This window comes from Loxodonta africana, chromosome 12, assembly GCF_030014295.1.
Source record: "Loxodonta africana isolate mLoxAfr1 chromosome 12, mLoxAfr1.hap2, whole genome shotgun sequence".
Taxonomy (NCBI): Eukaryota; Metazoa; Chordata; class Mammalia; order Proboscidea; family Elephantidae; genus Loxodonta; species Loxodonta africana.
Genome location: NC_087353.1, coordinates 91027061 through 91040397, shown reverse-complemented (window position 1 = coordinate 91040397; position 13337 = coordinate 91027061). Strand labels below are relative to the sequence as shown.

The 13337-nt window shown below is 53.7% G+C and overlaps 1 protein-coding gene across 1 annotated transcript in view; it reads left to right on the top strand.

Moving 5' to 3' along the window:
* Positions 1–10759: 10759 nt before the first annotated feature.
* The window catches only part of LOC135232897 (collagen alpha-1(III) chain-like), a 3956-nt gene continuing 1378 nt past the window's right edge, over positions 10760–13337 (top strand). The window contains exons 1-6 of the mRNA XM_064294817.1: positions 10760–11119; positions 11217–11375; positions 11848–12124; positions 12425–12465; positions 12670–12801; positions 13180–13286. Coding sequence (XP_064150887.1) covers positions 10760–11119; positions 11217–11375; positions 11848–12124; positions 12425–12465; positions 12670–12801; positions 13180–13286 — 1076 coding nt within the window. The remainder of the gene's footprint in view (positions 11120–11216; positions 11376–11847; positions 12125–12424; positions 12466–12669; positions 12802–13179; positions 13287–13337) is intronic.

Sequence of the window (13337 nt, the reverse complement as noted above, 5' to 3'; positions counted from 1 at the left end):
CCGAGTCAATTCTGACTCATAGCAATCCTATAGGACAGAGTAGAACTATCCCATAGGGTTTCCAAGGAGTGGCTGGTAGATTTGAACTGCCGACCTTTTGGTTAGCAGCCAAGCTCTTAACCACTGTGCCATTAGGCCTCACAACAGAACACTGCCCAACTTGCTTGCTTTGGACATATCGACAGGAGGGATCAATTGCTGGAGGAGGACATCATGTTTGGTGAATCCGAGGGCCAGCGAGGGCGAGAGGGATTGGCACAATAGCTGCAAGGTTGGCCTTGAACATGCCAGTGATCATGAGAATGATGCAGAGCCAGGCAATGTTTTGTTCTGTCGAATATGGGGTTGCTGTGAGTCACAGCTGACTCAATCACAGCTATCTGTCTGTCTGTCTGTCTATCTATCTCTCTATCTACCTACCTACCTATCTAATCTACCTATCTCTCTTAGTTATCTCTTATCTCTCTCTATCTATCAGTCATCTCTAATCTATCTGGGGTTGGGGGCCCTTTAGCCACAGCAGCCAGGGAAGGCCAGGGTCTGAGGCAGGATGGCTGAGAGGACCCCTCAGCAGAGTGTCTGGGGAGGGGCCCAGCAGAGGGATGGAGGATCCAGGCCAGCCATCGTGTTACCAGTGATAGGAGGCTCCTGGGCAGGTGAGCTGTAAAGGGATCTCCTCTGGAAGGCTCCCTCCTTCTGACTCGCAGCTGTCCATCCAGCCCAGCCTAGCCCCTCCCACGTTTGCCCTGCTGAGGCCAACAGTGCAGGCTCCAAAGAAGGCCCCCCAGGAGTGGACCTCCATCCCATCTGACTGTGAACCCTCCCCAAGTCTGGCCTTCCTGGGCCTCGGAGCTGCCCCAGACTCCTTCCTCAGAACCTGGGGTTGGCTGAGGTGGGATGGGAGGGCTTTCCTTGCCTCTGTGGGCTGGGGTGGGCTGGGGTGGGCAGAGGGTCTCCAGGAAACCCCCTCTGGTTAAGAAGGGACCTCTTCTAGGCCGGGTGAGTCAGGAAGTGATGGGCCAGCATCCAAAGCAGAGGAGGAGGAGGGAGAGGAGGAAGAGGAGGGGGAGGGGAGAAGGAAAAGAGGGAGAGGAGGAGGAGGAGAAGGGGAGAGAGGAGAGGGGCAGGAGGGGGAGGGGAGAAGAGGAGGAGGAGGAGAGAGGGAAGGACAGAAGGGGAAGGAGGAGGAGGAAGATGAGGAGAGGAAGGAGGAGAAGGGGGAGGGAAGGAAAGGGAGGGGGAGAAAAATACGAGAGAGGGAGGAGGGAAGAACAGAGGGAAAGAGAAGAGAGGAGGAGGAGAAGGGGGAGGAGAGGAGAAGGGAGGGGGGAGGGGAAAGAGGAGAGGGAGGGGAGGAGGGGAATTGCAAGTGCATTCCAGACTGATGACACAGCCTGCAGGGCAGAGGAGGACCAGCCCTTCTCCGGAAGCTTCCTGGGACCCAGCTCCCCTGAGAGTAAGAGAAGGTGGGTGGGGCTGGGTAGAAAAAAAAAAAAATTTTTTTTTTTTTGAAGGGGAGAGAAAATTCCAGCCTGACAAGAACTATCCCTCCATCCTCCCTAGCTCAGCTCAGAGGTCACCCCCTCCTGGAAGCTGCCTCCTACTCCTTGGTATCCAGTACGGAGGAGCTGGGGCATGGGGCTCATCCAGGGAGGCCTGGCTTGGTCCCACCTCCTGTAGGTTGTGGGTTGGACACCCCAAGGCAGCAGGGCTATCTCTGGCCCTGGTCCGTCCAGCTCAGTATGCACCTGCTGGATTGTCCACACTTGCTAACTGGCCTTTGGGAGGCCCTCAGGCTGCCTGGACAGTGAGTCCCTTTGACCTGGGCTGGGGGAGTGGCAGAGGTGGGGAAGCTCCCAGCACCCACCAGGGGCTGTCTCGAGTGGAGGGAGACAGCCACCTTGGGCCTGGGGTCTCGCAGGGCTTTGCTACACCTAGCAAGCCCTTTTTTTCTGGCACAAATGGTTTGCACTCGACTGCTAACCTAAAGCTTGGCCACTCAAGTTCACCCAGCTGTGCCACAGAAGAAAGGCCTGGCAATCTGTTCCAGTACTACCCTGTAACACATGGGGTTTGCCATGAGTCGGAATCAATTTGACGGCAATGGGCTTGGGTTCCTTTTTTTTTTTTTTTGGTGCTGCGTGCCTTCCATGAATTAACTCATTTAGTCCTAAGAATCCCTCTCTGAAGTAAGAACTTGCATCCTCATTCTACAGCTGTGGAAACTGAGGCTCAGGGGAGTGAAGGACCTCGCCCAAGGTCATGTATATAACATGGTAAGTCAGGACCCAAAGCCAGCCCCAAAATCCTTTGTGGTAGACTCAGAGCTCCCACCCTACTCCCCCATGGGCTGGGCTGGGGGGTGTGTGACACATAAGTGCTCCCTTCTCAACACCTGGAAGAGGCTTCAGAGAGTCTGGAGGGGATTCTGGGAACACAGTCGGTGGGTGCTTGTTGGGGAAACACTTGTTAGTTGCCGTCAAGTCAACCCTGACTTCTGGAGACCCCATGCACAACAGAAGGAAACAAACACTGCCCAGTCTTGCGCCATCCCCATGACTGGTTACAGATAGAACCGTTATGATCCATAGGGTTTTCACTGGTTGATTTTTGGAAGTTGGTTGCCAGGCCTTTCTTCCTAGTCCATCTTAGTCTGGAAGCTCTGCTGAAACTTGTTCAGCATCCTAGCAACAAGCAAGCCTCCATTGACAGATGGGTGGCAGTTCTGCATGAGGTGCATTGGCCAGGAATTGAACCCAGGTCTCCAGCATAGAAAGGGAAAATTCTACCACTGAGCCACCACTTAGGAGAGTGATCATCCAGGCCCACCTCTCGGGCTCCCTGCACCTTCCCTGTGAGGCACCCTCCCTGGGGTGCTCCCACCACTCAGAAGGATCAACCCCTTTGCCCGACAAAGCCCCTCACCTCCTGCCTGCCACGCCCATGCCCCTTAGTCACCGCTTCCCCAGCCTGGGAGACTCAGTGGAGTCCACTTCTTGGAAACCACAACTGGTTTCGGAAAATTCTTCTGGGGAGTGGAAAAGGCTGCAGGGTGCCTGGTAGTCAAGGTCCCACGTGTCAGCACTGGGGGGACCTTCTATGCACCAGCTCATTTAATTCTCACAACGACACTTCCAGCCACGCGAGGCAACTAGCCTCCAAGATAGCCCCCTGCTTCCAGTTCTTCATGCTGTCTATCTCCCTCCCACATTGAATAGGGCTGGTCAGAGCAACCAATAAGAGGCTATTATGGAAATGATGGGGAGGGACTTCCGAGGTAAGGTCATAAAAGGCATGGTAGCTCCTGCCTTGCTCACCAGCCCTGGAAAAACGGCCGCCATGCTGTAAGAACTGAGGCCACCAGCCAAAAGCCACATAAGGGAGTCACCTCAGAATGGATCCTCCAGTTCCAGTCAAGGCTGCAGCAGCCTCAGTAGTCAGAACCGTCCAGCTAAGCTGAATTCCTGCCCTACAGCCACTGTGAATTAAAAAAAAAAAAAAAAACACTGCCATTGAGTCAATTGCGACTCATAACGACCCCACGGGACAGAGTAGAACTGGCCTGTAGAGTTTCCAAGAAGCAACTGGTGGGTTCAAATTGCCAACCTTTTGGTTAGCAGCCAAGCTCTTAACCACTGCACCACCAGGGCTCCAAGAAGATATACAAATGACAAATTAGCACATGAAATGATGCTCAATATCATTAGTGAGGGAATAATACATCTTTATTGTAGTTTAGAAGAAGCCCTAGTGGCAAAGTGGTTAAGTGTTCGGCTGGTAACCGAAATACTAGGGGTTCCAGCCCACCCAGCGGCTCCTCAAGAGAAAGATGTGGCAGTCTGCTTCCATAAACATTACAGCCTTAAAAACCCTATGGGGAAGTTCTGCTCTGTCATATGGGGTCACCATGAGTTGGAACAGACTCAGCGGCAACAAGTTTATTATAATTTAAGCCTCTACATTCTGGGGTAGTTTGTTACGCCGCAATAGTGAATGTAATCGTTCCTGGTAAACCGAGGTCTACGGTGGTTAACTGACTTATCCGTGAGGCATGCTAGGAGACTGAGCCAGATCTGGGCCCAGGTGTCTGGGTGCTGAGCTGCCCTCAGCCCAGGACCCTAGTGCCTTTCTGGAATCTGGGGTCTTTGTTGGACATTCATCCTGGCCCAGATGAGGCCTGAACAGCCTAGTTTCCTACACCCGATGAGGCTGCTCTTCTCCCTGAAGGCTCAGCAGGAGCCATCCCTACAAAGAGCCAAAAGAGCTTGATGGTCTTGAGGAGCTGGAGCCGGCAACCCTGCCTCCCAGGAACTCCTGGGCCTGGGCCAGGGCTGGACTGAAGTCTGCTAATGGAAAGCATCCTCCGGGCTCTGATGATACTCCTTGCTTGGGAGCGCACAGGCTTTTCTGCCCACATCAGCTCTGCCAGCCAGCGCCTGGGTGGGGAGGACAGAATTATTTATAAACCATTTGTTGTCTGCAGTTGCAGGAGGGCCCAGGCCTTGGGGAGGGAGGGTGCCATCAGGAGCTGGGCCCATCACCTTCCCACCCAACTGCAGCACTGTGGGCCCCTTAGGTAGGGTCACCCCAGAACTCGGCCACACTGTTCATCTTCAAAGTAAGAGATCCTGAAGACGAGGAGTGGCCAGCAGGAGGATACCAAGAGGGGGCCCTGGGCTCAGGTGAGAAAGCAGGTCTGAAGGACGGAGTGATTGCCAGCATCCCGTGTCACTGATAATGCCTGAGGATGGCCTGTGGTGTCAGTATCACCAGGCTCTCAGGACCTTGACAATGGCACTCTGGGTGGGGAGAAGGGCTGGATGCAGCTCAGCTCAGAGATGGACATTGAGTCCTCTGTGGCTGGGGAGAGGGCCTTAGGGAGCCTCCCTCAAGGAGAAAGCAATGGGGGAGCATTCCCTCTCTGTCTTATTAAATGTGGACAAGGGCGCCCCAGCCTGAGCTGGCAGCCCTCTTGTGACCATGAGGGAGCCGGAGGAGAGGAGGAGCCTATGTATTACAATGAGATGAGCACTTCACAGTGCTAACTTGGGCAGGAAGAGCTGTCCCAACTCTGCACCTCTCAGGGTGGCCGCAGGGGAGAGAAAAACATGCAGCACCCGAGGGGGCAAGGCTGGGCAGGGGGCTGGAGGCTGCTTTGTTTTTTGATGCCCCCATCTTTCTCTGCTTCTTTCCATCATCACTCTTTCTCCCTCCTTTCATCTGCCTCCCTCCCCACCTTCCAGTCTCACTTTTCCTCCCATCCTTTTTTCTTTCTCTCAGATGCTTTCTCTCTCCTGTGTATCTCTTCTCCTTCCTTTCCTCCCCCTGCCCACTTCCTGGCCTTGATACAAAGATTCTCTTGGACCTCCCCTCCCTCCCCACCCTAAGCCATGGCTTCCTGGCCCTAGGTAAGCTGTGCTCCATTGCTCCATCACAGGAACCACGTACACCCTCCCCAGGCATGGCCCCTGAAGACAGAGGTGGGCTGACCCAACTGCTCCCAGGCAGGAGGGCACACCTGCCTACCAGGAGAGTCCCCAAGACACGCATATTAGCCCAGACTACCTGGTCACCTCCCAAAGGCCGGACCCCCAGGCTTGACTGCTGTGTCTTACCCAGCTTGGCTCCAGGCGATGGCCAGGCTGCTCCAGGCTGCGGCACAGTGCCCATGTGCTCTGTGCATCCCTTTGTCTTCCTTTATGATGACCCTGGGATGCAGGTGTCACCATTCCTGTGTCCTCACATGGGGAAACTGAGGCTTGGAGCAGCACTGTGAGCTACCCAAGGTCACGGAGTCACAAAAGTCTGTGTTGGAGGCTGAGCTTGTCCACCTGGAGATGGCCGCGGGCTGGTGACCCCGGCTTTTGCAAGTCATGCAAGGATGCCCCTCAGAGCCAGGGAGGGTGAGTGGGGCTGCACTGCTGGCCTCACCCCAGGAGCGGATGGGGGGAGCTGATCATGGAGAGCTTTGGGACCCAGCATCCACATTATGGGACATCTGGACACAGGTGATAAAAGGACCAGACAGCAGCCAAGGGGAGCGCTGCAGTGCTGCAGACGCCTAAAAACGGGAGCACTCTTAGCAGCTGGGGGGACAGCCGGATGTGAAAGTGGGTGCCACCATGGGAACTTCCACAGGTTGTTAGACCCTCTTTGTGGCCACCCCTCGGGTGGAGGCAGCAGTTCCCAGCAATGGGAGAAGGGTCAGAAAAATGCTCACATCACACCTGGGGGTTTAGGTGACTTTCAATTTTTTCCATTTTGGATTGTGGTGCTGTAAACCCTTGGGTGGCTGCTGCTGTTCCAAGGTCATTTTCTCAGTGACTAGGAGCGGGGGTCCAGGGTCGGGGCAGAGACCAATTTCATGGCCAAATCGCTGGCAGCGAAACCCACTGATAAAGGCTCTGGGAAGCTACGGCATGCGTCTCTAGAAACTTCCTCTCCTCAGAGCTCATGGGGGTGCTTTCCCCTCCACAGAACATTGTACCACCCTCCCACTCTTTGAATTTGCAGTTGACTGGGAGCCATGTGCCTGTCCCTGGCTGTGATTCTCCTGTCGTGAATGGATGTCAGTGGTTTTCTGATGGGACAGCACAAGCAACGATCCCAGTAGATAAAATGCATCTTACTGATTTGCCTAACGAGTTTTCAAGACAGTCTGATAGCTTCTCACAAAGCTCAACATAGGCTTCCCATTAGATCGCACTCCTAGGTATTTATCCATGTGACATGAAAACAGATGTCCACGTAAAACCTGCACGCGGATGTTTCCAGCAGCTTTATTTATCATTGTCACAAACTCGAAGCAACCAAGACGTCCTTCAAAATGTGAATAAGTAAACACACGGTGGTACGTCCATACGATGGAGTACTATTTAGGAATACAAAAGAAATGAGCTGACAAGCCGTGGACAGACTTGGAGAGACCTTAAAAGCATGTTGCTAAGTGAAAGAAGCGAATTTGAAAAGGTTAGATGCAGTATGATTGTAACTATATGACATTCTACAAAAGGCAAAACCATAGAGACAGTGAAAGGGTGAGGGGTTCAGGGGTTGGGGAGGGATGAATAAGTGGAGCCCAGGATATTTTTTAGGGCAGTGAAGCTATTCTGCGTGACGCTGTAATGGTGGACAAAACCCACGGGACTGCACTACACAAAGAGTGAACCCTCAGGTGTACTAAGGGCTTTGGTTAATAATAATGTATCCATATAGACTCATTGGAAACCCTGGTGGAGTAGCAGTTAAGAGCTATGGCTGCTAACCAAAAGGTCAGCAGTTCAAATCCACCAGGCACTCCTTGGAAACCCTATGGGGGCAGTTCCACTCTGTCCTATAGGGTCACTAGGAGTTGGAATTGACTCAATGGCCATGGGTTTGGTTTGGTTTTATAGACTCATCAATTGTAACAAATGTATCCCACCAGTACAAGATGTTAATAGGAGAAACCATGTGTGTCGGGGGCGGGGAGGGGGTATATGGGAACTCCACTTTCTGAACAATTTTTCTGTAAACTTACACTGCTCTGAAAAAAAAAATCTAAAAATAAAATCTATTTTAAAAACCTAGCTAATATGCAAAGAGTGCAGGTGGATACCGGCAACATAATTACAACACATAACTGAAAGATTCCATTTGTTAAGGTTTTTCAAATTCTACTCTATGTTTCAGATTTTTATGAGAGGCCGTGTGGTGCAATGGTTAAACACCCGGCTGCGAACGGAAAGGTCAGCAGTTCGAACCCACCAACTGCTCCTCAGGAGAAAGATGTGGCAGTCTGCTTCTGTAAGGGTTTCAGCCTGGGAAACCCTATGGGGCAGTTCTACTCTGTCCTATGGCGTCATTAGGAGTCAGAATCGACTTGACAGCAGTGGACTTGGTTTTTGGTCTTTAGATTTATATACTCTCAAGTCTGACATATTCATGTAGTTGCCTTGTTGCCTGCTCAGCCCTGGTCTGAACAGAACACTTTCCTATTCCTTTCTCTACCCACTTTTGTTTTGACACCACAAAACTCGGGCTGATTTGTGCTCAAGATAGGTGCTGCCTCTTAGATGTATGAGGCCGTCTCATCCAGATGGAAACTGCTTCTCTGGAGTACAGCCTGTAGGATACAGTCTCTCTTTCCCTAGCCTGGTGTGTCCTCACCCATCCCCATGAGCCCAGAGGGCCGATCGGGGCTCCCTCTCCTCTCCCTGTCCTCTGATGTGCCCCTTTTCCTGTGAGAGAAGCCCTGGCAGATCCTAATGGCTACAAACATAAAGTTACCCTGTGACCCACCAATTCCATGCCTAGGTATATACCCCAGAAACTTGAAAGCAGGGACTCAGCTACTTGAATACCAATGTTCATTGCAGCACTATTCACAATAGCCAAACGGTGGACACAATCCAAGTGTCCATCAGCAGATGATGCATAAACACAGTGTGGTCCATCCATACAATGGAATATTGCTTCAGCCATAAAGAGAAATGAAGTCCTGATACATGCTAGGACGTGGATGGACATTGAAAACATCAAGCTGAGTGAAATGAGCCAGACACAAAAGGACAAATATTGTATGACCTCACTTAAAGGCGATATCTGGAATAGACAAATGCATACAGCCAGAAAGTTTGGCTTAGATTAGAGGTTACCAGGGGCTGGGGGAGGGAGAATCGGGAGTTAGAGCTTAAGAAACACTGAGTTTGGGATGAGAAAAACATTTGCAAATAAATGGATCTTGGTGGTGGTCATACAACCTGGTGGCTGTAATCAATGTCACTGAGTTGTGCATTTTAAAATGGCAAACGTTTTGTTATATATATATTTTACCACGGTAAAGTTAAAGAAAATTATATTCTCTAAAACTTCTACTTGCAAGGGGGAAAAAAAACCTGATGGAGATAAAGGGACTGCACCCCCCACACACACAGTGTCCCAGATGAGGGCAGGAGAGGTGGGGCAGCACCCAAGGGTGGGGGTGGGTGGGCTTGGCTTTGGGTTGCATGGGAGAAAAGACCTGATGACCTGCTCCCCTAAAGATTGTTGTTATTAAGTGCCATTGAACCAATTTTTGACTTATATTGACCCTCAGGTGACAGAGTAGAACCTCCCCATGCAGTTGTACCACAAGGGTTCCTCCCCTAAAGATTCCTAAACCAAAACCAAACCTGTTGGAACCCACCAGCTGCTCTGCAGGAGACCCACACAGATATGCCAGAGGGTTTTGATAAAGGTGCAAACATAGTTCAAAGGGGAAAGGACTGTCTTTTCGACCAACGGTGCTGAAGCAATTAGACATCCGTGGGCAAAAAATGAAATTGGACCCAAACTCACACCTTATACAAAAATCAACCCAATGGAAATGGCCCAGGGACGACTCACAACCAGGCCAGCCTGTGGAGGGACCAGCAGACAGATGTGGATGGGCCCCTGCCCCTTCCCTGCGCGAAGAAGAACTGGAAACCAGGTGGGCTGGGCTCCCATCCTGGTCCTGCCCCTTATCACTAAGAGCCACCTTCTCCCTCATATTCCTGCCTATAAACAAAACCTAAGTACTACTTCTGAGTGTCCTGGGGCTGCTGAAACCAAAGACCACAAACTGGGGGGTTTATAAGAACAGAAATTCGTTGTCTCACAGCTCTGGAGGCTGGCAGTCCAAGATCGGGGTGTCCGCTGTGCGGATTCCTTCTGAGGCTTTTAGGGAAAATCTGTTCCATGCCCTTCTCCTAGTTTCTGGTGGTCCCAGGAATTCTTCGGCTTGCAGCGGCAGCGTCACAGAGCATCCTTCCTCTTGTGTCTCCTCTCTCTTTTATAAACCCTCTCAGATGAGATTAGGACCCACTCTGCTTTCCATGACCATGTTAACCTAACTGGTAACATCTCGAAGACCTTATTTCCAAACAGGGTTAGGACTTCAGCATGCCTTTTTTTTTTTTTTTTTTTTTCCATCCATAACAACCATCCTGAGTAATTCAATGTTAATGTATTTATCGAGACTGCACAGAGAAGCCCAAGAAATCAGGAGCCTGACAACATAGGGCTCTGGCACTCTGGCCAATGGACAAATCACTTAACCTTCAGACCATCTAATGTCCTCATCTGTAAGGTGGGAAATAGAAGTCCCTACCCTCTTAGGGTTGTTGCCAGAGTATGAGATGAAATTTTGTGGGGAAAGCGTTTAGCACTGCACCTGGCATAATTTAAAAATTGAAAACCAACAACAACGAAAAACGAAAAACCAGAACCAAACCCTTTGGCATCAAGTCAATTACAACTCACAATGACCCTATAGGATAGGGTAGAACTTCCCCATAGTGTGTCCAAGGCTGTAATCCTCACAGAAGCAGACTGCCACATCTTTCTCCCATGGAGCAGCTGGCGGGTTGGAAGGGTAGGTACCACCAGGGCTCCCAGTACAACTTAGGTGCCGGGTAAAATGTTACTCATTCCTACTATCAATGAATAATAATGACGACAGCAATTACTGAGCCCCTACTGGTGGTTCCAGGCCCCTGTCTGGCTCTGTCGCAGCCAACTCAGTGCGGGGGTGGGTTTTAAGGTGCAATGCTGGCAGCACACAACTCTGAGCAGGTGAGGATACCACAATAAAGGTTGGTCTTTTTTTTTTTTTTTTCTCCTTCCTGCCCTTTACCTGGCCCTGAGGATCAGCCAGGGCTCTCCCCACCCCCGTGCCAAGAAGGGACAGACGCCTGGCCAGTCATCCGGCCTCCACTCGGCCTATTTCGAGCACCTGACTCACCTTAATTATGGGCCCATGGACACTTTAGGACACGCAGGGGGCGCCCGAGATGTCCGAGGCGCTCCCAAGATATCCGGAAGCCCCAGCTCCGGGGGCGGCCGGACATCCCAGAACCGCCAGGTGCACAGTCTTCTCCCCGCCCACCCCATCCCCTTGGCTCCCCGCAGCGTCCACTTTCCCGTCTGGAGCCCCCGGCTGGTGTCCAAGCATCCGCTTCCTCCTCTGCTTGAGTTGGAATTGTCACCCGCCACCCCGCCCCCCCCCCGTCCCCTGCACGCACAGAGCCAGAGTCCACCCCACGGCCGCGCCTTGGTTTCCAGGTCTGGGCGGGGATGCCCCAGCGGGGTCTGGAACCCCGCGCCCACGCACTGGCTGGTGCGGGATCCCGGCCTGCCCACGCCTCCTCCGACTCGAATGTATATTTAGCCTTATTATCAAGTGTTTGCAGTGAACCGTATGAACTGCCTAATAGCGGCTGGAAGTGAAACTCGACTCGGTGCAGGAAAAAGCACGTGACCGCGCCTATTACCGGGGATTACCCGACGGGGAGGGCTGGGCCGGCGCTGTGCCCCCACGTGCAGTCCCGCGCAAAATCGCGCCGCCTGGCCTTGCATCGCACCGTCCCCTCTCTGTGCGCAGCAGGACGCATGACACCTTGCGCACCCGAAACCCATCTCCTCCCTCAGCCACCCCAGCCTGCCTTCTCTAGAGGGGCGCTGACATCCCATGGTTGGAGTTGGAAGGGCTGGGGGTTGAGGAGAGGACCCCAGGGTCCAGAGAGGGGACTGGGTGGGGCCGACTCGAGCGTGCGTCCTCATCCAAATTGGTGATCTCGGGGTCAAGCTAGTTCTATGTCTCGAATTCCAATTCTGGGAAAAGGGGCTTCTAGGGATCCTTCCTTCAGAGGTTCAGGCGGACAGTGGGGCGTGGCCGGGCGAGGGTCCTTGCCTCACACTAGAGCGGCCCCAGGGGCTCGAACGCGCGTAGTGCCCGAATTGTCCCTGGACCCAGTCGTCGCACGGCTGCAGAAGTTTTTGCCACCCTCGCGCGGCCGCTGTTGTCGTGGTCGCCATGGCGACAGACCGCGGTTTTATTTTTAATAGCGGCCGGCGAATCTAGAGCTGCCGGCGCCGCTTTCCCCAGCAGCCCTCGCGTCTCGGGGTGATGCGCCCCTGCTACTCATCCTCAACCTGGCCAGATCTGTCCAGACTCCCGGGGAAGGCTTTCCCCCTCTGAGTCCCCAGGTCGCCTTCTTGTCCCCAAAGTCAAGCCGGACATCCCCGAAGCGCCAGGCCGGGAGGGGGCCCAGAGCCAAGCACTCACCTGGGCTCTCTAGGAGGCCGCGGGAACCCCCAGGACTCCGCAAGCCTCTGTGCCGAGGTTAGGACTCGGAGGACTCCCTGCCCTGCTCCGCAATCCACCTTTCTCCACACCCACTGCCAGGGACGGGTTACCCAACCAGCAAGGTACACAAGGGGTTACCTGTGCTTATTTCCTAATCTGTAGTGCACACTTTCACATAGGTTTCACCACATCTTTGATGTAGTGAAAAACAGGTGGAATTGTGCACTACAGGTTAGTAAGTAAGCACGATTAAACCCAGGCGTACCGAGCTTACTGTAAGACTGTGCGTATCTTGCTTACTGGCTAATCCGCCCCTGCCGTTGTCACACCCCAAAGAGGTGTCCTTGGGCCAAGAGAAACCCGAGGCTCTGCAGGATGTGAGTGCTTAACTTCGGGGATTCATCAGCTGATATGGGGCCATCGCGGCCCTCCACAAACCGTCCAGGGGGCCTTCCTCTCCAACGCAGGTTTCACCTGGATAGACTAGGCCAGGCTTCAAGTGCTTTTATAACGTCTCCACGTTTTCCCGAGCTCTCCTCCTTCCCACCCCCCACCCCCGCACTCCTTTTCCTGACCTCTAGGAGCGCGTATTTGACCGCAGGAGCCCAGCGGGGGGCTGCGACCTGGCAAGGCAGACGGGTTGGGGGCCGCAGGTTTGTGGACGTGTAGACTTGGGCCCTACTTGGAGCAGCATGCGAGGCCCCGCCCCGCAGGTATGGGGGGCAGGCGAGCGCCCCCGAGAGCTCTCCAGACCCGGCCTTTGAAATGCCAGAGCCTGCCGAGCCAGGGATGAAAGACCGCCCGCGGGGCTGCGCCTTTACTGCCTTTGTCTGGCAGGAGGGCGGCCGCGGCGGGGCGCGGGCCTATTCCACAGGATGGGGGCAGGGAGGGCTAGGGGGTGGAATTCTTCTGGAACGCCCACCCACCCATCGGTAAGTCGCCTAGTCTCTAGAGGCCTCGGTCGTCTAGCTTTGGGCTCCGACGGTCGGCCAACCCCCGAGTCCTGGTACCAGGGATCGTCTGCCCCCTCGAGGGATGGACAGAGTGAGGACGTCCGGGGCCGCCACCAGGCTCGCTCCCAACTGGTTTAGGCAGGCGCAACCCGTCCCGTCCAGGCGCCCCAGCCAGTTTGCGCCCAGCGGTCGGTCAGCATTCGGACCTCGGCCTCCGAGCGCATCGCGTTCTCGCAGAGCGCTCGGTGCCGCGCCCTGGCCTGAGGTGGCGCTCTGCGCGCCCCATGGTTCCCCAG